Source organism: Diabrotica virgifera, chromosome 10 (genome assembly GCF_917563875.1).
Source record: "Diabrotica virgifera virgifera chromosome 10, PGI_DIABVI_V3a".
NCBI lineage: Eukaryota > Metazoa > Arthropoda > Insecta > Coleoptera > Chrysomelidae > Diabrotica > Diabrotica virgifera.
Genome location: NC_065452.1, coordinates 12,093,136 through 12,118,557, shown reverse-complemented (window position 1 = coordinate 12,118,557; position 25,422 = coordinate 12,093,136). Strand labels below are relative to the sequence as shown.

Below are 25,422 nucleotides of genomic sequence, written 5' to 3'. Positions count from 1 at the left end.
AGAAAATGGTAGGCAAGTCACACTTAATCAACAGAGTTAGGTACATACAAGTTTTAACACACTTTATCCCTGATCTACGTCAATTCTGTGGTGCACGTAATTTTTACACCAGGACGGGGCAACTTGTCATACTGCTATCGCAGTTCGTCAGTTCTTTATCCTTCACATTCTCTAGACCTCACATCTCTAGACGCATACATTTGGGGCATGGCTCAAACTATGTACTGTTTTTAAACTGGAACCACAAACCATGGATGAATTAAAGGATGTTAGAGCCTTCTTCGCCGACCTGAGACAACCCTTATTCCATAACATGACAATTGGAGAAACATGGAACAATTTTACGAAGTATATCTTGAGCGAGAAGGAGCACATTTAGAGCATGTAATAAAGTATCAATAATATGTATTTCTTAAAACACTAAAATAATTACAAGTTCAATACTGTTTATTTTGGGCTATACTGTAGTAACAGAACAAAATATTCTAATTCCAGTTATTCTATGACTGTTTTATAACTACGTGATCTACGAATTTTCCGCCTTTGGGATTTTAATGTCAAATATTTGGTGTGTTAATATTTTTCTATTGATAAAAATATAATCGTTGTTGATCCTCATTGTAATAATAATGTATATTATTTGTAGTGGGCATAATAATCGATTTTTTGATTAGTTTAAAATTTAAGAACTAATTTGTCAACTAGTAAATTAGTAAATCACTCAATATACAAAATTTCATCTGACAATTATCCAAAAGCCCCCTTATTTTCAGACTTGGCTCCTAGTGATTACTATCTGTCCCTCAGACTGAAATAATGGTGCTCCAGTAAAAGCTGGTTATGAAGTAGTCTCTGCCGTAAATACCATTTGAAGCTGAGATAAGTAGTGATGTTGAAAAAGTAACTATTCGTTACAAAGTACTCGTTACTTACGAATACCGAAAGTAACTATTGTCATGCAGAGAGGCAAATCGTTACTTTGATTGCTTTGATTACTCTGATTACTTCGTTACTCCGTACCAATCGTATCAGAGCGAGTACCTATTTGAGTATTGTATCTACAATCGGTTGATATCGGAATAGGACCGGTATTCCACGAGTGTTCGGTATCAGTACAGTTAACTAAAATTTTATCTATGAAGGGCGAAGGCTATGAAGAGTTTTACAGGATTACAGGGCGCTGAGAAGTAGCTGAAACAGAGGGAGGTAAATCATTTAACAAAGCATGCACCCAGAAACAGATGTCTATACGATAAAATACGATTTGTCGATGTAGATAATTCACAGATGTTTGTTCTTTTGAAATTAAAAATGCAACACATTTTAATAATAAATACACACTATTCTTATCAGGCCTAGAAAAAAAATATACCTAGCTTAGATTGACCGGAAAAAATGTAGAAATGATAATATTTCTAGACTGTGATCATCAACTTTTTACATGTAGGTATGGCATTGTTTTTATTAGACCAGGGCAGTTAACACTAAAAACACAGGAATAAATCTATTTTTAAATATAGTAGGTACCTAGAGACTTGCAATTTTTTGCATTGTATTTAGGATTAGGATGACGTCTGGAAAAAAGTCTACAATAGAAAAATGAGTGGAAAAGCATTATTACATTTTAAAGTGTATAAAACGCATCGAAAAATGCATAAACATGTGAAGATCAGTATATTAGGGGCCAGATTTTCTTATTTCGTGGTATTTGGAGTCACTGAACACGAATAGGCAATCAGAACCGACCTCCAAAGCACCTGGGTGCCCAGGGTTACTGCTAAGGTACGTCATCTAGAGCTTCGAGGGTTTGTTTTTGGCACCTAATTGATGCAAACAGATTACTCGAGATTACTGATATTGTGGAGCAGCAATGACAGAACAATTAACAACATTAATTAACAAAATCATAAAACACAATAAAATACCGGAAGAATGGAGAACGAGCGAACTAATCCTACTATTCAAAAAAGGAGATAAAAGCAGCCAGAAAACTACAGAGTTATCAACTTGTTAAATACTACCCTAAAACTTACAACTAAAATCTTACAAGACCTAATGAATCAGTGAATAAGTTTAGCAGATGAACAACAGAGTTTTCGTACTGGAAGATCGTGTAACGATGCAATATTCGTCATAAAGCACAGATAAATGACATACATTCTTCTTCTTTGTCAATTAATTTAATTAAAAAAAACTTTCTTTGCCACCCTGTATAAATAATTATGTTATTGTTTATATTACTGAACAGAGAATTAAATAACCTTTCAAATGAGCTAACACACAACCTATAGTCTCATTTAAAAAATCATCGATTACGTCATCACGATCAGATGGACGACGTCACTAGTATAATACATATCGTCGTACTAGAACAATACTAAGACAACTTAAAAAATATAAAACCATACTGAAGTAAAAACTTCTTTTGTATATTGGTATAAAAAGTTTTATTAAAAAAACATAAAAGTCCTCCAAAAGGATTTGCAAAACGTTTTCAATCTGAATCAGATCATCCTCAGTGCGTTCTGCTTCATAAAAGAAACTAGCAACTTATTTAAAAAGGTTACATCGATTTAAATGGTTTACATAATAATTAAGTGATATTTGTAGCGACTCCAAGTCGATGTTACAAGATGAAATGTGCTAGGAGTGCTCAAAGGGCAACATGGTTCCCTGCTCGTTAAGAACTCGTGGTTCTTGCCAGTTCAATGGACACAGACCAACACACAGATCAACTGTCCATTGAACTGGCAAGAACCACGAGTTCTTAACGAGCAGGGAACCATGTTGCCCTTTGAGCACTCCTAGCATATTTCATCTTGTAACATCGACTTGGAGTCGCTACAAATATCACTTAATTATTATGTAAACCATTTAAATCGATGTAACCTTTTTAAATAAGTTGCTAGTTTCTTTTATGAAGCAGAACGCACTGAGGATGATCTGATTCAGATTGAAAATGTTTTGCAAATCCTTTTGGAGGACTTTTATGTTTTTTTAATAAAACTTTTTATACCAATATACAAAAGAAGTTTTTACTTCAGTATGGTTTTTTAACTATGGTATACAGCCAGCTACGGGGACTTTCCCATTGATTTTGTTAAAAAATATACTTTCGAGTAAATTGAGTTTTAAATTTCCTCCATAGAAAGTATGAAATAAAAATACTTTATATCAGTTTATTGCATTGTATCTTAAATGTTATGGTGTCCTATTTGTTCTTGAGTGTGTTTAGAGTTCAACTGAAAATTTGAAATAATAAATAATGAGAATAAACTGAGATTTTGTAACATGTCCTCCTCTTACACTTTAAAAATTTGTGATATATACAATTTATCTTTGCTAAGTGTTGAAGTTGTCCTAGTATTGTATTTATTTTTTGTAATATTCTTAAAAAATATCTTTATTTTTCTTCAGCTTATCCTAGTATTTCACCAATTCTAGTTTTCAACAATTAATTTTGTTACTATTATTAGCATTTAAAAATATCCCACTGTTACACTATTTTTTGACGCAGTTGACCACTTTGTCTTGTTTCATTGATTTTTCAAGTTATCTTTACACAATTATTCGCAAAAAATACAGTAGGTATTGTATTTTTTATTTTTTACTGACTATTTCACTAGACTGTTTTTAACTGATAAAACGGCATAGCAACGCATAGTTTCCTACTGACAAAACTCCTTAACGACGTGAAATCTCAGCGACAAAATTATGACAGATCCGTCACGAAAGTGTCTGGTAATAGCAAATAAATAGAGATTATATTTCGTTGATATGGTGCATTAATTGTCTCGTGAAATAGTCTTGTCGAATATCATTCGAGAGAAAATTATTTCCGGCAAAATTTTCTCCTGGTTTCATTCAAGTTCGTTGCCTTTTGGTAATTTTCGCTTATGAAATTTTGACAAAATCACTCGACTGACGTCTCGTGATTTAAGTCAAAATTTAATTCGCGAAAATTGCCAGGCAACAAACTTTCATACCAGTCGAAAATATTGCCGGCTAAATTTTCTCTCTTGTGATATTATATACGAAAATTCAATAAATAGCAAACGTAATATTATTACATAAATTTATAAAATGAAATTAAATATTACCAACTGGTTAAATCATTTATACTAAAATTCCAATCAATAAACAATAATAAATTTAAAAAAACTTCCGCGAACATTTTTTAATCGCTAACTTCTTGATCTTGTTGTTGACCTTTCTTGCACGATTTTAGATTTTTAAAAAAATCGTGATGTTCAGCAGGGATATGTCGGATTAAACTTAAAAAATCTTCTTTTTTCTTAAAAGGAATTTTAGGGTGTTCCATAAGCTGGAGCAATATTGTCAACTTCATTCATTCGAACGTTAATTAGTTTAAATGAATCGGTACCAAAGGTTTCTTAGTAGAAAATAATATTTGGGCTTTCTTTGGTCACTCGCAGTACCTTAATATTGCTCCAAAGTATTTTCTCTCCAATTGAATTTTTAGAAAAACTTGCAAAATTCATGCTAAAATTTTTTGAATATACAGTCAAACCCGCTTATTAGAATACCTCTTAAAGGAATATCCCGGTTAAAGGAATAGAAATTTGAGGTCCCGAAACGTTTCTACTACCGACTAATCATCGGTTATTAGAATATCCCGGTTATAGGAATAATTCTGATTGGCACGAAGGCTATTCCAATAAGCGGGTTCGACTGTATTTTAATAAACAGAAGACACGTGTTTTCCAAACGAATTTAAGGAGGGGGTATGGTTTGAAATATTTAAATTTTTTTATTATTTCAAATAAAAGTGCATACTTTCAAGAATACTCTCTGAAAATTTCAAAATAATCGGAGTAAAATTACCAGAGATACAGGGTGTTGAATATCCCTACCTTCGACTCGCTTTGCCGCGGTTTCGCGCCAGCACGCCGGAGCGTAGTGAGAAACGTTAAACAACTGTTCGCCTTCTCTTTTGTAGATTACTCCCCAATTTAAAAAACATATTCCAATGTTCATCACTTTACGATTTGGCAGACAAATAAGAAGATGAAGATGCAGTTGTCAAAACTTTAAACGCATTTTTCTCAAAACTGCTTTTTTAAATGCGGTGGACATTGTAACTAAAAAACTACTCGGCCGATCTACCTGATATTTTGCACAGATTTTCATTACTTAGACATTTCGTGAGGTAACAACGTCGAGATATTTTTCGTTTTGTGCTTATTTTTTGTTCAACAATATTAAATCTGTTGGTCTTCACAAAATTTTTATCAAAAATTTCGTATTTTTGATTTTTGAGTGATACCAAAAATTCAAAAATCATTAAAAATAAAAAAACTCGACGTTGTTACCTCGTGAAACTCATAACCTAATAAAATCTTTTTGAATTTTTTGCTTCGTATACTCCAGTGATGAGTTCTGATGTCCACCGCAAATTCCTTTTTTTTGAGCTGCCTGCCAAAATTTGTCGCCAATGGCTTATTTTTCAGTATTTTGGATTGAATTTTTTGTTAAATATTCTTTGAATTGTACTTAATGTGTTTATTTAATTTACAAATAAAATAATTCTACCATAGTTTCGAAAAAAATTCACAAAAATGTGCTTGATATGTTGATTTCAAACCATACCCCCTCCTTAAGAAACGACTTCTAGCATCCGCACTCTATTGCAGTCGGAGAGCAACTTAAACTGACCAGTGAAAGTGAACAACTTTACTGTAACTGACCGATTCATCCACGAATTCGTAGGTGAGCGTGGGGATATACTCGCCCATTTACTCAAATAATCCTTATTTTTGAAGCTTAGGGAAATAGAGAGACAACTTAAAAAAACAGGTTAATTTAAAATTTTCTTTGCCACACTCGGTGAAATAGTCGGACAAGTTTGCTAGTAAAATACTAACACAACTTAAAAACACAGATATGTTAAAAAAATCATAATGCAGATGTGGGGCTAGACTAAGACATGTGGAAATGTCCGGGTATTTCACCACAACTATGATTAGAAAAGGCAAATATTAATCGGATAATAAAAAGGTATTTTAAGATATCTTCCTTTTAACCCAGGCATTTCCAACAAATCAATTAGTGCAATATTAGGATATTGCTCATAAACACCACAAAGCAGCCGATTGAACAAATCTTAGTATCTCTCCAGATAGCTTATAAAAGGACATCGCACACATCTTATGGAAAATATAATGTCACTCAAATTCAATAAAATTTATACCAATAGATTCGTTTTAAATTAACGATCAAATCTTATCATTGCGCCAAGTCTCGATTTTCAAAAATAAGAGCAGAAATTGATATAAATAAATCTGAAATCAAATGGGTAGGTACATAAGTTAGAGAGAGAAAAAATATTTTAAAATACCCAGATTTTCGGTACTCCATAAATCAGCGGATTAGTTTCACTAATCCGCTTAGGCCCAGCGGGATTTAAGCTGTTATGAATAGCACTCAGAGCAATAATGATTGTAAACTAACATTTTATGGACTCCAAAAATGTGATTTCGATAAATTTTAATTGCAATTTGCGCCGTAATTAATCATAATTAAGAGTTGGCGCAATGATAAGAATTGATCGTTATATTAAAACGAATCTAATCGTATACATTTTATTGAATTTGAGTGACATTATATTTTCCATAAGATGTGTGCGATGTCCTTTTACATCAGATAGAGCAGATAACCCAAAAGTCAAATATTTGTAGATATCCTAGTATTGTTCTAGTGCGACGATATGCCAAAAAATTACAATTTAAAAATAAAAATCTACCTGATTTGGGATTTTTCCTAAAAGTCGCCATCTTGCGACATTACGAATTTATTCCTTTCATTTGCACCATACTGTATGTGTGAAATTTATTTTTTTTTATGTTGAACCCATCACCATCCCATGATCAAATTTGTATATGTTATTAACAACAGTACTATGCATTTGTAAGAATATTATGAAAATTTTAAATTATATACTTTTTGGAAAAAAATGTATGAAAATATATTTTTTTGTTTAGAAAAACTTGTTTATCGTAGCATCATGCTGCATACATATATCACTGTAAAGAGCTTTAAAAATGCTGCAAAATGACACCTTTCCCAGCATTCTAGCTCAATTAGGACAGCTTCTACAACCATTCCAATAAAGTATGAACGCGGTGTTTTGGACCTTTTTGGAAAACTTTACATAAACATATTTCGAAAACGACTTAAGATAAAAATTTAAAATTTTGATTTTTGTTTCCCTTATTAACCACTATGAGTACGAGTATTTCAAATTATAACCAAATCTGAAGAGGGGTGGAAATTAGGTGTGTTGAGTTGATATGGAATGACCCAATACTCATAATTTTTTTAATTAGACTATTATTTTCAAAATTATGTTTGTTTGAATTTTAATCAAAGATTTTTAAACATTGGATTTTTGCTAAACATCCCTTGATAAACAACTTTTTTTTTTCAATCATAATACATATTATTGTTTTCTTTTCCTCAAAGATAGTTTTTACTGTATCTTTCATAAAATGTGGTCCAAGATTGACATTTTCTGCAAATTGAAAAAAATACAAGGTGGGCATGTAAGTGAAGTTATTGAGCAATTATTTTAGAGGTTAGTATGAAGTATCTATCTCATATGAAGTTAACAATGTTTATTTTACATTTACTGGTTGAACGTTTTCTAAATTATATGTACATTTTTTATTAAACCAGTGCGTATTTATAGGCATAAATTCCATTTTATTTTTTGCATATTCACCTAAGCCTATTAACCTTATATTTTTATGCATGAACATTATGTCAACATTAATTAAAACAAACAATGGAGTCTGAAACACTAATGTCTGGTTAACAAACGGTGGCACTTAAAAATAAGTGACTAATCAAGAAAAATTTAAGATAAGAAAGTCAGAGTATAAACATAAACATATATAATCAGTTGTTATATTCAACACAAACAAAATTTCAAACATATTTTTTAAGTGATACAAGCTATCCTTAGAATATAATAATATAGTTTGATAAGGGGACAAAATAAAAATAAATAAAAGAACGAACATCATTAGTAAACAAAGAATATAATGTTTTACGAAAGTTATTTAAAATTCTTCTAGAATAGTAATACTAGGGATGGCAACGATGTATCGATAAATTAAATTTATCGATATAGTTTAAAATTGTATCGATATTTTTATATCGATATTCAACTTTCGATTTATCGGAAAATATATCGATATTTGAGATTCAATATATCGCCCACACAAGATTAATATGCCATATTGGCAAGATATAAAATTATAATAAAAAATTATAATATAAATCATATCCTTATTTTTTTGAGACGCTCAGTATATTATAGGTACTAAAGAAATATTCTACTACACTATAGAAATATCATAAATGTGGTATGTAGGGAGTAGTAATAATAGAAATGGAGTTGGTATAATTGCTGATAGTGAAATGAAAGATAACGTAGTAGAAGTTGTAAGAACGAGTGATAGAATGATGTCAGTGAAATTTGTAATTGATAAAGAGGTATTGAATGTTGTGTGTGTATGCTCCTCAAACAGGTCTGGGTGAGAATGAAAGAAGAGCTTTCTATGGCCAATTAGGAGACGTACTGAGTGATATTCCAGCAGAGGAGAAAGTTATAATAGGAGGTGATTTCAATGCACATGTGGGCCAAGCCAAGACAAGATATGAGACAATACATGGGGGATTAGGCTTTGGAACTAGAAATGAAGCTGGAGATAATATGCTAGAATTAGCAACAGCATTGGTTATGGCGATTGTTAACACATTCTTTGAAAAGAGAGAAACTCGACTTATTACCTACAAAAGTGGACAACATCAATCCCAAATAGAATACTTCATAATAAGGAAAGAAGACATACGTGAATGCAAGGACTGCAAGGTAATAGTTAGTGAGACAGTAAGCCAACAACATAAGCTGCTTGTTCTGGACATCGAAGTAAAAAAGCGAAACCAAACAAAAATATCGGAGAGGACCACAAAAAATCAAGTGGTGGATGCTAAAAGATGAGAAGGAAGGTCTATTCAGGGAACTAATAGTAGAAAAAATATGTTGGAACATGAAAGGAAGCCCTAACACAATTTGGAGAAAAATGGCCAATATTATTAGAGAGACAGCTATTGAAATACTTGGGAAAACGTCAGGAAAGAAGTTTGAGGATAAAGAGACTTAGTGGTGGTGAAATGAAGTACAAGGAAAAATAAAAGAGAAGGGAAAATTATATAAAAAGTGGCAAGAAACCAGATCGGACATAGATCTTCAAAACTATAATATGGTCGCCAAAAAGGAAGCGAAAGTAGCAGTAGCAAAAGCTAAAGCAGAAGCGTATTAAAACCTATACGATCAACTTGATACCAGGGAAGGCGAAGCAAAGATATATAAAATAGCCAAACAGAGAGCAGAGAAAGCAAGAGATTTTAATCAGATTAGATGTATCCGAGATGAAAATAATAAAATACTAATTGACCAAAAGGATGTCAAAAAGAGATGGAGAAAGTATTTTGACAGTTTATTAAATGAAGAATTTGACAGACAGCCTGTGGAGTTAACTGAGACAGTAAGAGCAATGGTTACCAGAATACCTAACAAACGAAGAAGTGGCTCAAGCGCTTCAAAAAATAAAAAAAGGAAAAGCAGTCGGACCAGATGATATTCCTGGGGAAATATGGAGAGCATTTGGAGAGACAGGAACAAGGTGGCTAGCAGGCCTATTTAATAGAATTATGGAAGTTGGACCAATGCCAGATGAATGGAGAAGCAGTATATTAGTACCTGTCTACCTGTGAAGTTGAAACACGAATAATGGCGGCAAACTGAAACACGAATAATGGCGGCAAACACATCTTTCTTTGCAACGCAACATCTAATGTTACGTTGCATCTGTTTGAGAAGTCAAAACTTCTCTCACGAGATGCAAAAATCCAGACATAAAATCAACCAAAAGACATATGCCGAAGATGAAGAAATAAGGGATAATAGAGATTTAGAGGAAGACGCACCTTCTTCTTCTTCTTTAGCCCATTTCTATCCAACTTTGGACATAGGCCTTCCCCAAATCTTTCCATTTCCGTCTGTCCTTGGCTGCGCTTTTCCAGTTAGTTCCTGCAGCTTTTACAATATCGTCCTTCCATCGCATCTGAGGTCTTCTTCCTACTCTTCTTCCTGTCCACGGTCTCCAGTTTTGTATTTCAGCATTCCATCTTTTATCTTCCTGTCTCGCATTGTGGCCCGCAAACAAGTACGCTATTGTTAGTGGCCAAACCGTTCAAACGTATCGGTGCTATTTTATACAATAAAAAGTCTTTTGGGCGAGTACCTACTGGGTACAATGGCATATAAATGACATATAGTCTAGGGCGCATCTGTTTTGAGATGGACGTTGAGAGCTGACTCAAATTTTTTTGCAGAAATTGCTTAAAAATAAATCAAATAATATTTGAGTTATCCTCCCTCTCAAAATGGTACGGAACATTGTTTAAATAATCAAAATGTCAAAAAATTAAGGAAAAGTTCGATTTTTTTCTTCGTTTTTTAAATATAACTTTAAAAGTATTCATTTCCGAGAAAAGTTGAACTAACATAAAAGTTGCGTAATTAAATTTACTACAATAAATAATTGGTAAAAAGATTAAAAAATAGTTACCCTTTTTGCAAAACATACAAAAACAAGTATTCCCATTTTACGTTTTTCAACCATTTATGCTACACATAGGACCTTCATATTTCACCCAGAAAAACTTTATGATACAGTAAAATAATACTGTAAATTTCATTAAGATCGGTTCAATAGATTTTGCAAAATAAATTTTGCAATCCAGCTTTCGCAAAAAAAAAATCATTTTTCAAAATGTTACAGGACTGAAAATAAATCAGATAGCAAGTTGAAATTTTTTTTGCTTATAGAAATCTACTGTACCTTTCATTTGCAATTTGCAAAATTAAAATCGATTAATTACCACGACGTCAGGAATTTTTTTAAATAAATAATAGTTTTTGGTGCTACGCGCAGGACAGCGGTGTTCGATTCACACAAGTTGATTTCCACCAAAATTTCTTCCAATATTTATCTAATATATTATTTTCTTACTCTATATTTTGTTGTATTTTAATATTTTAATTCCACAAAAATCAAACTAATTTTATTATTGTTTGTGAAATATTGTTTAAACAATTGCATATGTTTAAAAAAAATAAACTTTTATTTTTTAAGTTAAAATATATGAACAAAGAAAGTTTTTGCTAATAAACGTGTTATTTCAAAAGATAGAGTATGTGTTTTTATTTTGCAATAAACAAATTTATTTAATTATATCGAAATTTAATAAAAATTAAAATGTATCAATAATTATCAAAGGTCATTGGAATGCCCAATCAGAGCAAACTATCGGCTGTCCTGCGCGTAGCACCAATAATTAATGTTTATTTAAAAAAACTCCTGACGCCGTGGTGTTAATCGATTTTAATTTTGCAAAATTGCAAATGAAAGGTACAGTAGACTTCTATAGGTAAAAAAAATTTCAACTTGCTATCTACTTTATTTTCAATCCTGTAACATTTTGAAAAAATGAATTTTTTTTACGAAAGCTGGATTGCAAAATTTATTTTGCAAAATCTATTGAACCGATCTTAATGAAATTTGCAGTATTATTTTACTGTATCATAAAGTTTTTCTGGGTGAAATATGAAGGTCCTATGTGTAGCATAAATGGTTGAAAAACGTAAAATGGGAATACTTGTTTTTGTATGTTTTTTTCGCAATTATTGCTATTTTGCAACAAGGGTAACTATTTTTTAAACTTTTTACCAATTATTTATTGTAGTAAATTTAATTACGCAACTTTTATGTTAGTTCAACTTTTCTCGGAAATGAATACTTTTAAAGTTATAATCAAAAAAACGAAGAAAAAAATCGAATTTTTCCTTAATTTTTTGACATTTTGATTATTTAAACAATGTTCCGGACCTTTTTGAGAGGGAGGATAACTCAAATATTATTATTTGATTTATTTTGAAGCAATTTCTACAAAAAAATTTGAGTCACCTCTCAACGTCCAAATGTACTAATATTTTTACAGATGCGCCCTGGTCTAACAACATATTGCTTGATAATATATTTAAACAAATTGATTACTGAAAATATGAATTTAAATTGTATAGGACTTGTGAAATTTTCAAATTATATTTAGTTGTATACAAGTGGAGTTATGCACACTTATACTAAATTTACAATCAAGATGCAGTAAAAATAAACAAACCAAGACACATTAAATGCTACTAGGAGCACTCCCGAGTGATAATTTACAATGTATATACATTGTAAATCGCAAATCATGATTTCCAAAGTTTATACATTGTAAATTATGATTTGGGAGTGCTCCTAGTAGCATTTAACGTGTCTTGGTATGTTTATTTCTACTGCATCTTGATTGTTAGTATAGATTTTTGTCCCTCCTGTACAATTAGGTATTTTGGACTTATACATTTTTCACATTAGGCCGACGATATACAGACAATTATTAAAAGAAATGAAAAGGATTGAAATACCAGCAAAGTTAATAAGACAAGGAGATAGTCTGTCAACGGCGCTACTTAAAATCAAACTAAATGGAGTAATCAGAGACACAGAGATGAAAAAGACAATTACAAAGTTCAACACAAATCATAGGATACCATGATGTAGCATTGGTAGCATGTGAAAAACAAAAATCTAGAAGAAACAGTTCTAACATTGAGAAGAGAAGCAAAGAAAACAGGCCTAATAATCAATCAGAATAAAACAAAATACCTAATAAGTACAAGAGATGATGTTAACAAACTAATATAAATACAAACAGGTGAAAATAAATCGCAGAGGGTCTTTAGTACTTTAAGTACTTTGAAGTAGGGCAGAAATAGGCATAGGAATTAAAGTGGAGAAGTGGGGTGCATTGGAAATATCACTAGTCACCCACTATGTCACCCACTATATCACCCACTACCTAACATGTTCGATGCCCATGAAGCACGAATAGCGTCATGAAGGTTTTATCAAAGGTACTGATAACGCAAAAGTACCGTCAGTAGTACTGTGTTACTAAATGAACGTTTTAAGTATATGGTACCAACCAAGTGGCGCTTGTTCAAGATGGGCAGCGAATGTGTTAAAGACAAAAACCTGCGCCAAGAACCAATGATAAAAATATAGAGCAGCAATTAGACAGGTGATAGCATATGGAGCAGAAGTAATGAATCATTACAATGTATCTTAAGAATAATTGAAAGAAAAATTATGAAAATACACGACTGAAAATTTATAATTTAAGCACAGACTGAAATGGTTGACACATACAAAGAGGAGAAGAAGACACACTAATTAGGAAGATAACAAACTGAAAACCAGTAATGAACAGATCAAGAGGACGACCAAAAATAAGATGGAAAGACCAACTACTAGCTAGAGGATATATCAAACATGGAAATTACAAACTGGAGAGAAAAGATTCAGAACCGGAGAAAGTGGAAAATGATAGTAGACAAAGCAAAAAACAATAGCCTATAGCAGGGGTGGGCAAAAGGCAGCCCGCGGGCCGGATCCGGCCCTTTTGATTATTTTATCCGACCCGTTTAAAAATTCTTCGTCAAATTTCTTTGTTAAATGCTCTAAAATGACACTTAGGTACCTATAGCATTTGTGTCAAAACATTTATTTACAGGGCAGTACAGGGAAAAAACTCCGCCAAAGAGATTGGTGGGTGCACAGCGTTAGTTCACGTTATAGTCTTCCGGCCCGGGAGACATTTTGAAAATGTCATTTTGGCCCACGCTTAAAAGTATTTGCCCACCCCTGGCCTCAGCGCCGGATAAAGGGGCGGGCGAGCCTGGCGACGGCCCGGGGCGCCGAATTTTGAGGGGCGCCAAATTTTGAGGGATGCTGATATAAAAATAAAATATTTTTTACATTATTTTTTTATAACTTTGAGCATTATTCCTAAGACATGATTGAATAATAATTTTAATAATAAGAAAACTATTGCTAGCTATAATCAGAATCAATAACTCAAAAAAAGAATAATAGACAAAAACAAAAATTTGCTAATCAATGTAATGCAACCTAAGAATTTTTATCGCCTATACAATATCAATGCAGACTAAAAATGTTTTTTACGATCTAAAAAGTTTGTTCAATTTTTAAAAGGACATTTTTATCACGTACCTATACTTATGGTAACAATGTAATACATACATATTTAAAAAAATTGACAAAGATCAAATTTATGAATAGTCAGGGATATTATAATACTGGCGCTTAGTATATTGTCATAGATGTTACATACGCCTCAGTGGTTAAGGTTAAATAATTTTGTCTTTCTGTTCTATAAACTTCCGTTAACAAGACTGGCGTGTGGCCGTGGATGTGTAATAATTAAAGTGAAATAAAACAAAGATTTGTTAGATATTGAGAATTTGTGGTATTGTGGTATTAATTAGGTATTTTTTTTTATTTTTACGTTATATCAATTTCGATAAGTAGGTATGGACATAAAACAATATATAAAATTTATGGTGGGAAACATAATATTGAATTGCACATTGTCAAGAGGTAAACAGAATTTTGAACATTTGAAGTGATTTTTTAAAATTATTATTCTCATCCGTGTTGAACGAATTAGAAATGACAAGTTCTTTTTCATATGAATATATTATAGAAACTTATTTCGAATATGAAAAAATGAATAACCATTTTCAATTTCGTTGCAAAACGAAAATACAGCGAAACCATATTCTAGTCCAATCAGAGAGTGCTGCAAGCACCTCTACCGGTTTCGAAACTTATTAGTCTTTCATCAGGAGGCACATATGCTGCTCTCCCTGATCCAACCAAAACAAACCCCAGCGTGCAGTCCCGGATTGCAACGAACGAAATGGCATAGATGCCCTAGCAGCAACTGCTACGTAGGGCTCCTACGCTAGGGCATCTATGCCATTTCGTTCGTTGCAATCCGGGACTGCACGCTGGGGTTTGTTTTGGTTGGATCAGGGAGATCAGCATATGTGCCTCCTGATGAGAGACTAATAAGTTTCGAAACCGGTAGAGGTGCTTGCAGCACTCTCTGATTGGACTAGAATATGGTTCGGCTGTATTTTCGTTTTGCAACGAAATTGAAAATGGTTATTCATTTTTGATTTACATTTACTCTGTGTGGAGTATGAAGGGAACCATTCTCGTTGGAACTTTACCGCGCTGAGCAGATGGGACGTGAATTGCAAATTGTAGAATTCCCTCATCTTCCTTAGTCTCAGCATCCGTATGGCTTGCAAATTGTAGAAGCCTCGGAGGTGTAACCAGAGAAGGTTCCCATTGTTTTCATTCTGGTGGGATGTAGAATAGCATTATGTTGTTTTATATGCCATTAGAGTGAAAACTTAGTCTTTATTTCGAATACTTTGTAAGGTTAAGATGTTTTATTTTTTGCATAAAAACGGCGCGTTGAATATTTTATTTGAAATATCAGTGGCGTACTTTTTTTCTTTAAAAATTTCAGACCATTACCTGTATTCGCGCCAAACTGTAGATATAAAATTCTTAATTTTATGTCAAAAAATGCGCAATAATAATTATCTCTTAAAACCCATCAAATTTCATTTGCATATCTCAACCGGTTTTATAGCACTAAATAAATCGTCAGTTTGTAAGAAAAATTTCAACAGCCTGTAATTTGCGGACATACGTTTATGGAAACTGTCGTTATTTTTTTATGTAGCCCTTAAACTTTGTCGCACTTATTTAGAAATGCCCTGCTTATTACTAAAGATTTAAGCAGTTTTCACTGTATTGGATTAAATCGACTGCATATTCTATTATTCATTTTGATAGCTACTTTTTTATTCTTGTAGACTGCGGTTATTAAGATTCGTGGAATTTCGATGTCTTCCATTGCTTTCCATAGTTTGGTTCTGAGTATCGAATCATAGTCCTACTCATTATATGAGATAAATAAAAAATTAATAAATGATTTTAACGACGTTCTACACCTTCAGCAAATAATTAAGGATTTGCATGAAATTTTAGTATGTTATAGTTTACTTCAAAAAACTAAGACTTGATTTTTTAAAAATTGTTTTACCGTACCGTTTTATTACTATTAAGGGTCAAAGTTAAGTTTTAACATGGGCTCTTATGGAAATTCTTATAAAGTTAATAACTTTTGACCCAAATTTACGATTTTTAATTATTTGTGCTTAAATTGGTTTTTTTTGTAAGGAATAACATATTAAAAAATGAGGATTGTTTACCGTACCATTTATTTTTAATTTATTTATTATAATTAATTCCGTAATTTATTCCGTAATTTCCGTAATTTATTATAATTTATTTTTATAAAGTATTCTATACTGAGATATATGATTTGAGTATTCTGCTATAAATGCATTGTTACCAACTTTCGCTTGCATATAAGTTTCCCCCTTTCCTCTGAGAGGCATACCAAGCAACAAGGTGTAGAACGTCGTTAATTGAATTTAGATTTAGATGATTGTAAGGTCAAGGATATGACAGTGGCTCTAACATGAATGACAAGTTCGTGTTTACAAAGACTATCGTCCTGCTTTTTTTTATGCCATATGGATACCACTCCCTCAATTTAGTCATTGGGGATGCAGCTATATCTTGCGCACAATCAACATTTTTTTTGGTATTGTACAACATTATTAACATTTTTTTTCTGCTTGTTGACAATGTGCATTTATCTTTATCTTTTATCTAGCTCCTTCGTCGTTTGAACTTCCTTATGCTATGTCATATTTATGTTGGATCAGTTATAAATAATAACTATTGTACTATTTTTTAAATAAATATATTTTCACATAGTTCTTTATAGTGAAATTTAGATTTTCTTGCCTTTTCTTCTATTTTTTTTATATTTGCCGTCAATTTGTAGGTATACTCTTGTATGAAAGGGCGCCAAATTTTATTTTGCCCGAGGCGCTCAAAACCTAGAACCGGCCCTTGGCCTATAGGATAGATGCAGACTAATCCATCATATTAAATAAATTAAAAGGGTCAGTCAGAGAACCTTAGAATAATAATAAAATAATCATTTATTTTTTGGGTTACTTAGTAACAACAAACTTGACATGTACGATTTTAAATAACATTTAATCTATAATTGGTAAGTAATTAATATTGTTGATCTAATTTAATCAATTATAAGGCATGGAATAATTAATACCATGGCCTGAACATCCTACTCAACAATCACCATCACTTGAGAAACATGTGTTCTGGGAGCAAAACAACTGATCTGATTTGTTTTCATTATTTTACTACAATATTTTTTATTTTTCTCCTTACTAAGTAATTAATAATTTTGATCAAATTTAATCAATTATAAATATGAATGAAGCCTACTGCGGCCTGAATATGTTGAATGAGCACCACCAGTTGATAAATCTGTATTGATATTGCTGAAGGCTTCAATTTTGAATAATTTACTCATGCAGTGCCTCAAATAATCCTTGAAGTCTAAACATGATTTACATTTTTGCTGAACACTCATCCTGAGATGCTGTTTTAAAGTCAATGACACAAAAACGAATGGAAAAATATGCTTTATTGCTTTGGAAAGACATAAAATATAAGATTGGCGTAAATCATAATTAAACTAATATTTTGAGGAACAATTCTAATGCGTATTAATAATTATTATATAAATACAGTAGAACTAGGATTATCCGTGCTCCTCGGGACCGGAGGTGGCACCGATAATTGAAAAGCACGGATAATCCGAACATGTATTTCTTATGTATAATACATATGTACGTATACACATACATGATGTACCTACCATAAAAAGATAACAGAAAAAATAAATCTTTCATTATGAGTCTCTCTTTGGTCATATCGAGTTTCCGTCAAGTGATTTACGATGACGCTATTTTGATAAAACCTCAAAAATGCAACTTGAGTAATAGAAAATCATAGCACGGATAATCCGCAGCACGGATAATCCGCACCCGGATAATCGGGGTTCTACTGTATTATATTAATTAATAGAAATTATTTTATGTTTATACATAGAAATATTTTGATGTTATGCTTTAATAATAAATCAAGACCTTGCTTTTTTAGTACCTTTTAACAAAGAGTCATTATAAGAAAGTAAACATTCGTAATAAAGCAGTTGGCATGTAAACATGTGTATCAAGTAAGGCATTTTTGTTTAAGTATTTTTGGTGTTTAGTTTGAAAAGTTCAGTGTTAAATTTGTACTAGTCTATTGAGAAAAGTGCACTGAATACGCTCATATAATTATGAAAACAAAATATCTTTTCAAGCTGGAGAAATTTCAAAGGAAAGTATAAAATAAAATCTACTAAAATCTAAAATAATTAAGTGGATATACTTTTTATAGAAACTGGTTCCAGTTTTTTGCTTCATTCAAGTTATTCACAAATTACAGTTTATCAGTAACATTAATTAGGGACCAGTGGCGTACATCTTCAAAATGACAAATAATATTTCAAAGTATTCAAAGTGCTCTATTTGTTCTGTGGATAACCCAAAGGAAGCAATTTGTTGTGATTCCTGTAAAAGCTGCATGTGTAGAAAGTGCAGTGATTTGACAGAAACGGAGTGGAGATGCATACTTTTAAAGAGGCGTACCTTATCTTATTTGTGTAAAAATTGCGAACAGGGGGTGCTGCTGATTCCAACAATGTTGAAGCAGATTCAGGAGCTACAAAATGAAATTGTTCAACTAAAGAAATTAAAATAATCGTTTTCGTTTTGATTCAATTCGAGTCTCTTGCCATCCTCTGACACAGTGTTTCTGGGTCTCTACCCTTTGTCGAAGAGGCTATTGCAAGTAGACTGAATTGAATCAACTCGAGACGAAGAAGAACTGCATCTATTAAAATATCTGCAGTATATTGTGGTTAGACTGTCCTCTAACGTGGAATGACAAAATAAAGAAATTAGTTTCTGGTGGAAACAATGCCAATGGTAATAATGTGATGAATGAATCAATTTATGCAGAAGTTCAGGAAAGAAGTGTCAGATCTAAAAATATACTAATTTTTAATGTTGATGAATCAAAGTCAAATGAATATTCACAACGTATTAATTATGATAAGGATAGATGTAATGAAATCTTTCAAAATCTAGATGTTCAACCTGGGGAGTTTAGAGTTATCAGATTGGGTAAAATTACAAATAAGCCAAGACCATTAAAGGTATGTTTTACAGATAATACAGTGGCGTTATCTTGCTTGAAACTTAAAAGAAAATTAATTCCATTCAACAAGGACATCAAAATCAATGCAGACCTTACCATTATTCAACGAGATTATATAAAGACCCTTTATAAGGAACTGGAGGAGCACAAAAATGCAGGTGAATCTGATTTGATAGTTAGATATAAGAATGGTGTTCCCATTATTAGCAAAAGGGGAGTTTTTGAATAAAAAAATATTAAAAACTACAGGGGTATATGCATACAATCAACATTACCTAAATTGTTGGATAAATTAGTGACTCGTCACTTAAATTGGGCATGTAAAAATGTAATTATACCACAACAGCATGGTTTTCAATCGAGTAAATCTACTGTTACAAAGGACATCGCACACATCTTATGGAAAATATGTCACTCAAATTCAATAAAACTTATACGAATAGATTCGTTTTAAAGTAACGGTCAAATCTTATCATTGCGCCAACTCTTAATTACGTATAATTACGGCGCAAATTGCAATTAAAGTTTATCGAAATCACATTTTTTGAGTCAGTAAAAGTGTCAGTTACCATCACTATTGCTCTGGGTGCTATTCAAAAGAGCTTAAAACCCCCACTGGGCCTAAGCGGATTAGTGAAACTAATCCGCTGATTTATGGAGTACCTGACAATTTGGGTGTTTTAAAATATTTTTTCTCTCTCTAAGCGTACCCATTTGATTTCAGATTTATTTATATCATATATGCTCTTATTATTGAAAATATAGAGTTGGCGCAATTATAAGATTTGACCGTTAATTTAAAACGAATCTATTCGTATAAATTTTATTGACCAGTTTATTTTCCATCTTACAATATTTACATAACAAAAATCGAGACAGTCCAACACAAGTTCTTAAGGTACATAGCATATAAACTGGGTATACCTTTTGAGTTAAATCAGTTAAATTATTATCAAATTGAAACCCAATTGGGTATTCTCTCATTGCGTGACCGACGAGTAATTAAGGATGCAAGGATGCTCTATGGCATAATTAATTCAACAGTTTTGTGTCCTCAGCTACTTGAGCAAGTTGGTCTCCATGTACCTCTCCGCAGAACTCGATTAAATCAAACATTCTATGTTCCTATCCATAGAACCAACTATGCATATAACAACTTTTTATCTCGAGCACTAAGATGGGCAAACACTCAACCTGATCTAGGTTTCTTTGCACCGAAGTCTGAATTCATCTCTGGCCTCAAACGTTTGTTTGTTTGAGTAGTTGTTGGATATTCATTATTGTGATATATGAATCTGATTTATGTGATTAAGTTTGTGATACTTATATTTTATTGTATTATTGTTTTATTATTACTATTTTATTGTAGTTTTATTATTATTGACACATGTATTATGTATATTGGACTTATAAACTTGTAATCTTATTGGGCAGTGTCCCGTTGAAAATAAATAAATAAATAAATGAATTTGAGTGACATTATATTTTCCATAAGATGTGTGCGATGTCCTTTACTTTGTTATCACAGTTTTATATTAGAGGCTATTGAAAAGGGATTACAAGTTGATTGTATTTACACAGACTTCTCTAAAGCCTTCGATAGAGTCAATCATGACCTACTTGTATATAAGTTGAAGAATCTGGTTTAGGGAATGGCATTGTGACCTGGTTCAGTAGCTTTTTCTATAGTCGTCAACAACGTGTTAAAATTGGCAGTTATATATCTAATGAAATTCAGGTTCATTCAGGAGTACCACAAGGCTCACATTGTGGACCATTATTATTTAACCTCTTTATCAACGATCTATCATCTGTAATTGAAAATGTTAACTTTCTACTCTTTGCTGATGACTTAAAATTATTTCACATTGTAGAGAACTTATTGGATAGTAAAATTCTACAAAATGACTTGGATAAAGTATATGAATGGTCTATTTCTAACAATTTATTATTAAATATCGACAAATGTCATATTATTAGTTTCTCAAAAACTAACACTACAGATCTGTATGAATATAATATTGGTATAAATGTGTTGTCTAGAGTTGAGGAGATGAGAGATCTACGAGTAATTTTTGATAAACAATTAAATTTTAAATCTCACCTACATGTTCTATCATCTAATGCTAACAGATCTCTAGGTTTTGTAAAAAGGAATACAAAAGTTTTTTCTGTATCCGTTCTTCGAGTTTTATATTGTTCAATAGTTCGATCATCCCTAGAGTATGCTTCCATTATTTGGTCTCCTTATTATGAGGTTGACAAAGTCTTAATTGAGAATATTCAAGTACAGAAGTATAGAAAACAAACGTTTTCAGTGTTTTATTATTAGATATTCAAGTACGTTTTGCTCGATACGCTAGATTTAAATTGCAGATTTTCAATAGTTTTAACAACAATGATGTTCTTCAGCATTTGAATTTGTCACTTCTTGTAAATAGACGAATAAAACTAGAAATGCTTTTTATTTATAAACTAATTAACGGCTTTGTTAACGTTAAATTATGGTAGAAATGATCCAATGACTAGAGCTCTTAGGCACTTTTAACACATATACTGTTGATCCATTTTTTAGTTCAATTTATTCTTTTAGGCAATTGTTAGATTGTGTTGATCATGTTTAGTTTGTGTATGGTGTTACATCATATTTTTAACACATTTTATATTTCACTGTTTTTATTGTATATGTTAGAATTTAACTATGTCAACTATTTTATAATTCATTGTATTACTTTTTTGAACAATGGTGAAACCGTTAATATATAAATAAACAAATCCATATTAATTTAACATTTCGTTACTGTAGGATATCTAGTAATCATAGTTCTTTTAAAAACGAAAAATATGATACACAAGAATTAATGCAAAGGTATACATATTTACAAAAAGATCAGATGTAAATACAAGTTTGAAGTGAAATTTGACATGCCAGATGGGAATATAAACAATAAAACTCACCTCCAAGAAGATAATCTACACTTGATTTCGTCAATGATATGTTGAAATTACTTTAAAATGCAAAAAACTGAACTTTTTTAGCCCTTTATGAAGATTACTTCGATCGTTTTAACTATTTACACGGAATTTGAGGTACCTAAGTATTTACCCAAATACAACTTTCTACTTACTAGAGGATATATCAAATGTAAATTACGAACTGGAGAGAAAAGACTCAGGACTGCAGAAAGTGGAAAAAGATAGTACACAAAGCAAAAAAAAACAATAACATTTGAGAAATAGCCTATCCTGTAGGATAGATGCAGACTAATCGATCACATTTATTGGATTAAAAGAGTTAGAGAACCTTAGAATAATAATGGAATAATGACTTATTTTTTCTCTTAAAAAGGCTACAAATCTGGCTAAAATAATAAACATAAGATTGTGTTACTTAGTAAAAACACACTTGGCATGTAGAGTTTTAAATAACATTTGTAAAATCTATAATTAGCAAGTAATTAATAATTTTGATCAAATTTAATAAATTATAAACATGAATGAAGACTACTGTAGCCTGAATCCGTTGAACAAGCACAACCAGTGCAACAGTGCAAAACAACTAAGTTTTTTTACAACTTTTTCTATCATCATCCTTAACAAAGCTACAAACATAGCAACAATAATAAAAAGGGAAAATTTTACAGAAACAAAAACTCGCACATTTGTAAAATCAATCATTAAAAAGTTTATACTAAGCATTGTTAAATATTTGCATAGAGGAAAACAAATTTATTAATACTTTAACAACAGTGATAAAACTGAAGGCTTCTATTTTAAATAATGTACTCATGCAGTGCCTCAAATAATCCTTGAAGTGTAAACATGATTTACATTTTTGTTGAACACTCATCCTGCAATGTTGCTTTAAAGTCAATGACACAAAATGAAAAACGAATGGAAAAATATGCTTTATGGCTTTGGAAAGAAATAAAATATAAGGTTGGCGTATATCATAATTGAACTAATATTTTGAGGACCAATTAGAACAATTCTAATGCGTATCAATAGAAATTATTTTATGTTTATAAGTACCTATATTAGATGTTATGCTTTAATAATAATCAGGACCTTACTTTTTTAGTACCTTTTAACAAAGAGTCATTATACGAAAGTAAACAAATCCGTATTAATTTAACATTTTGTTACTGTAGGATATCTAGCAATCATAGTTCTTTTAAAAACGAGAAATATGATACACAAGAATGAAGGCAAAGGTATATTTACAAACAAATTCAGACGTAAATACAAGTTTGAAATGAAATTTGACATGCCAGATGGGAATATAAACAATAGAACTCACCTCCAAGAAGATCATCTACACTTGATTTCGTAGATGACATGTTTAAATTACTTTAAAACGCAAAGAAACTGAACTTTTTCAGCCCTTTATGAAGATTACTTGGATCGTTTTAACTATTTACGCGGAATTTGAGAGACCTACGTATTTACCCAAACACAACTTTACGGCGTACGTGACTTAACTTGACAGTCTATTGCAATATTGCAAACAACGACAACGACAAGGAAACAATCAGTCAGCATTCATCTTTGTCGCCCGTGGAGTCATGGATCACGTGGTTGCTTACGCCAATCACAACCCACATAAATATAGTAAAATAAAGAAATTTTGGCTCGAATTTTAAAAATTAATTCTTGAAAATTACTATATGGGTAAATCAAGGTGATTTACCCATATTAGAATATATTATCTGATATATGTTGCTTGTAATTGCCTTAATATAATATAATATTATGATATTGAAGGCTACATAAAGTAGATGTACAAAATGTAGCATGCAACACAACAGTTTCTACCACAGAACACCTATAAATCTTTATTTGTGTTAACGTCTCGGAGCGCCAGAATGTATGCCACCTATTATACATTCACTATAAAAATGATCTCCAAAGATTAACACACATCTTCAATACAACAGCCAAGAAATACAATATGATAATATCAGCAAAAAACGAATGTATGACAACATCTAAATACCCACTACGATGTAAAATCGAAATTGATGAGAAAATAATAAAGCAGGAAGTAAGGTTTAGATATCTGGGAATAGATATAACCAGTTACGGAGATGATGAAGAGGAAGTACGACAACAAAGCTTAAAAGCAAGTAAAGCGGCGGGATCTCTTAATGACACAATCTGGAAGAACAATCACCTAAGACAAGACACAAAAGCAAGAATCTATACACGGCGGATACAAGACCTGACACATCTAAAACTAGACGACTACTAGAAACAACAGAGATGAAAATACTCCGACGAATATCAGGGAAAAGTCTGTTGGATAGGGAGAGAAGCGAAAACATAAGAAGATCATGCAATGTAGAAGACATAAATGGATGGGTGACAAAACGGAAACAGGAGTGGAACGAACACATCAGTAGACTGGCAGAGGATAGGATAGTACGAATAGCAAGAGATAAATCATCAAATGGACGAAGAAGTATTGACAGACCAAGAAAAAGATGATGCGATAACTTAAACAGTTTAGGAGGCTAATATTGAAGAAGAGACAGGCTTTAAAGCCTACATACAAGAAGAATGAAGAAGAAGACTATAAAAATAGTGTTGTTTTTGAAGTTATACTTCTTTAGGCGCGTTGGGAGTAAATTTATATGTGCGCGAATTCATCAAAAGTATTGGTCCTGGGCGCAGCTCAAACGTTATAATTACGGGCTCTGGTTGGGTAATTACAATGACCTGTCAAAAATTGTTCAAATGTCGGTTATGGGTAAACAAATGTTGTGTATATTAGTTTTTATTGTTGTGAGAACAGAGAAAAAAGCAAGTTTATAATTGTGGTGACTTTTTAAATAGTTTTTAAAAGCAACAGGTATGTAATTATTGTAAATATTTCAGTATTGTAATAAAAAATTACACAGGTGCTTACCTATTTGGAAAATGTATGTAATACCTATCTCTTTGATTTACATAAATTGATTACCAACATAATTTCTACCAATCTTCATCTAATATATGGTTTTCTTACTCTATGTTTTATTGTATTTTAATATTTTAATTCCACAAAAATCAAACTAATTTGATTAAATTCAGAACTGTCAAACAGTAAAACGATCAGTTGGCCTATCTTCGCGCATGACAGGTACGTGTAGATGACAAAATGAGTAAAGGCTTCGACTTCAAATCCTAAGCAATCGAATAAACCGGGGTTCGAATC

General features: G+C 31.8%; 1 protein-coding gene across 2 annotated transcripts in view; it reads right to left on the bottom strand.

Moving 5' to 3' along the window:
* Positions 1-23,775, bottom strand: part of LOC114329558 (BCL2/adenovirus E1B 19 kDa protein-interacting protein 3-like) — a 94,847-nt gene extending 71,072 nt beyond the window's left edge. The window contains exon 1 of one of the 2 annotated variants that reach the window (XM_028278706.2): positions 23,527-23,775. In XM_028278706.2, the coding sequence (XP_028134507.1) occupies positions 23,527-23,566 (40 nt within the window). In that variant the 5' untranslated portion in view covers positions 23,567-23,775. The remainder of the gene's footprint in view (positions 1-23,526) is intronic. The other variant, XM_028278705.2, reaches the window with a different exon arrangement.
* Between the last annotated feature and the right edge of the window lie 1,647 nt (positions 23,776-25,422).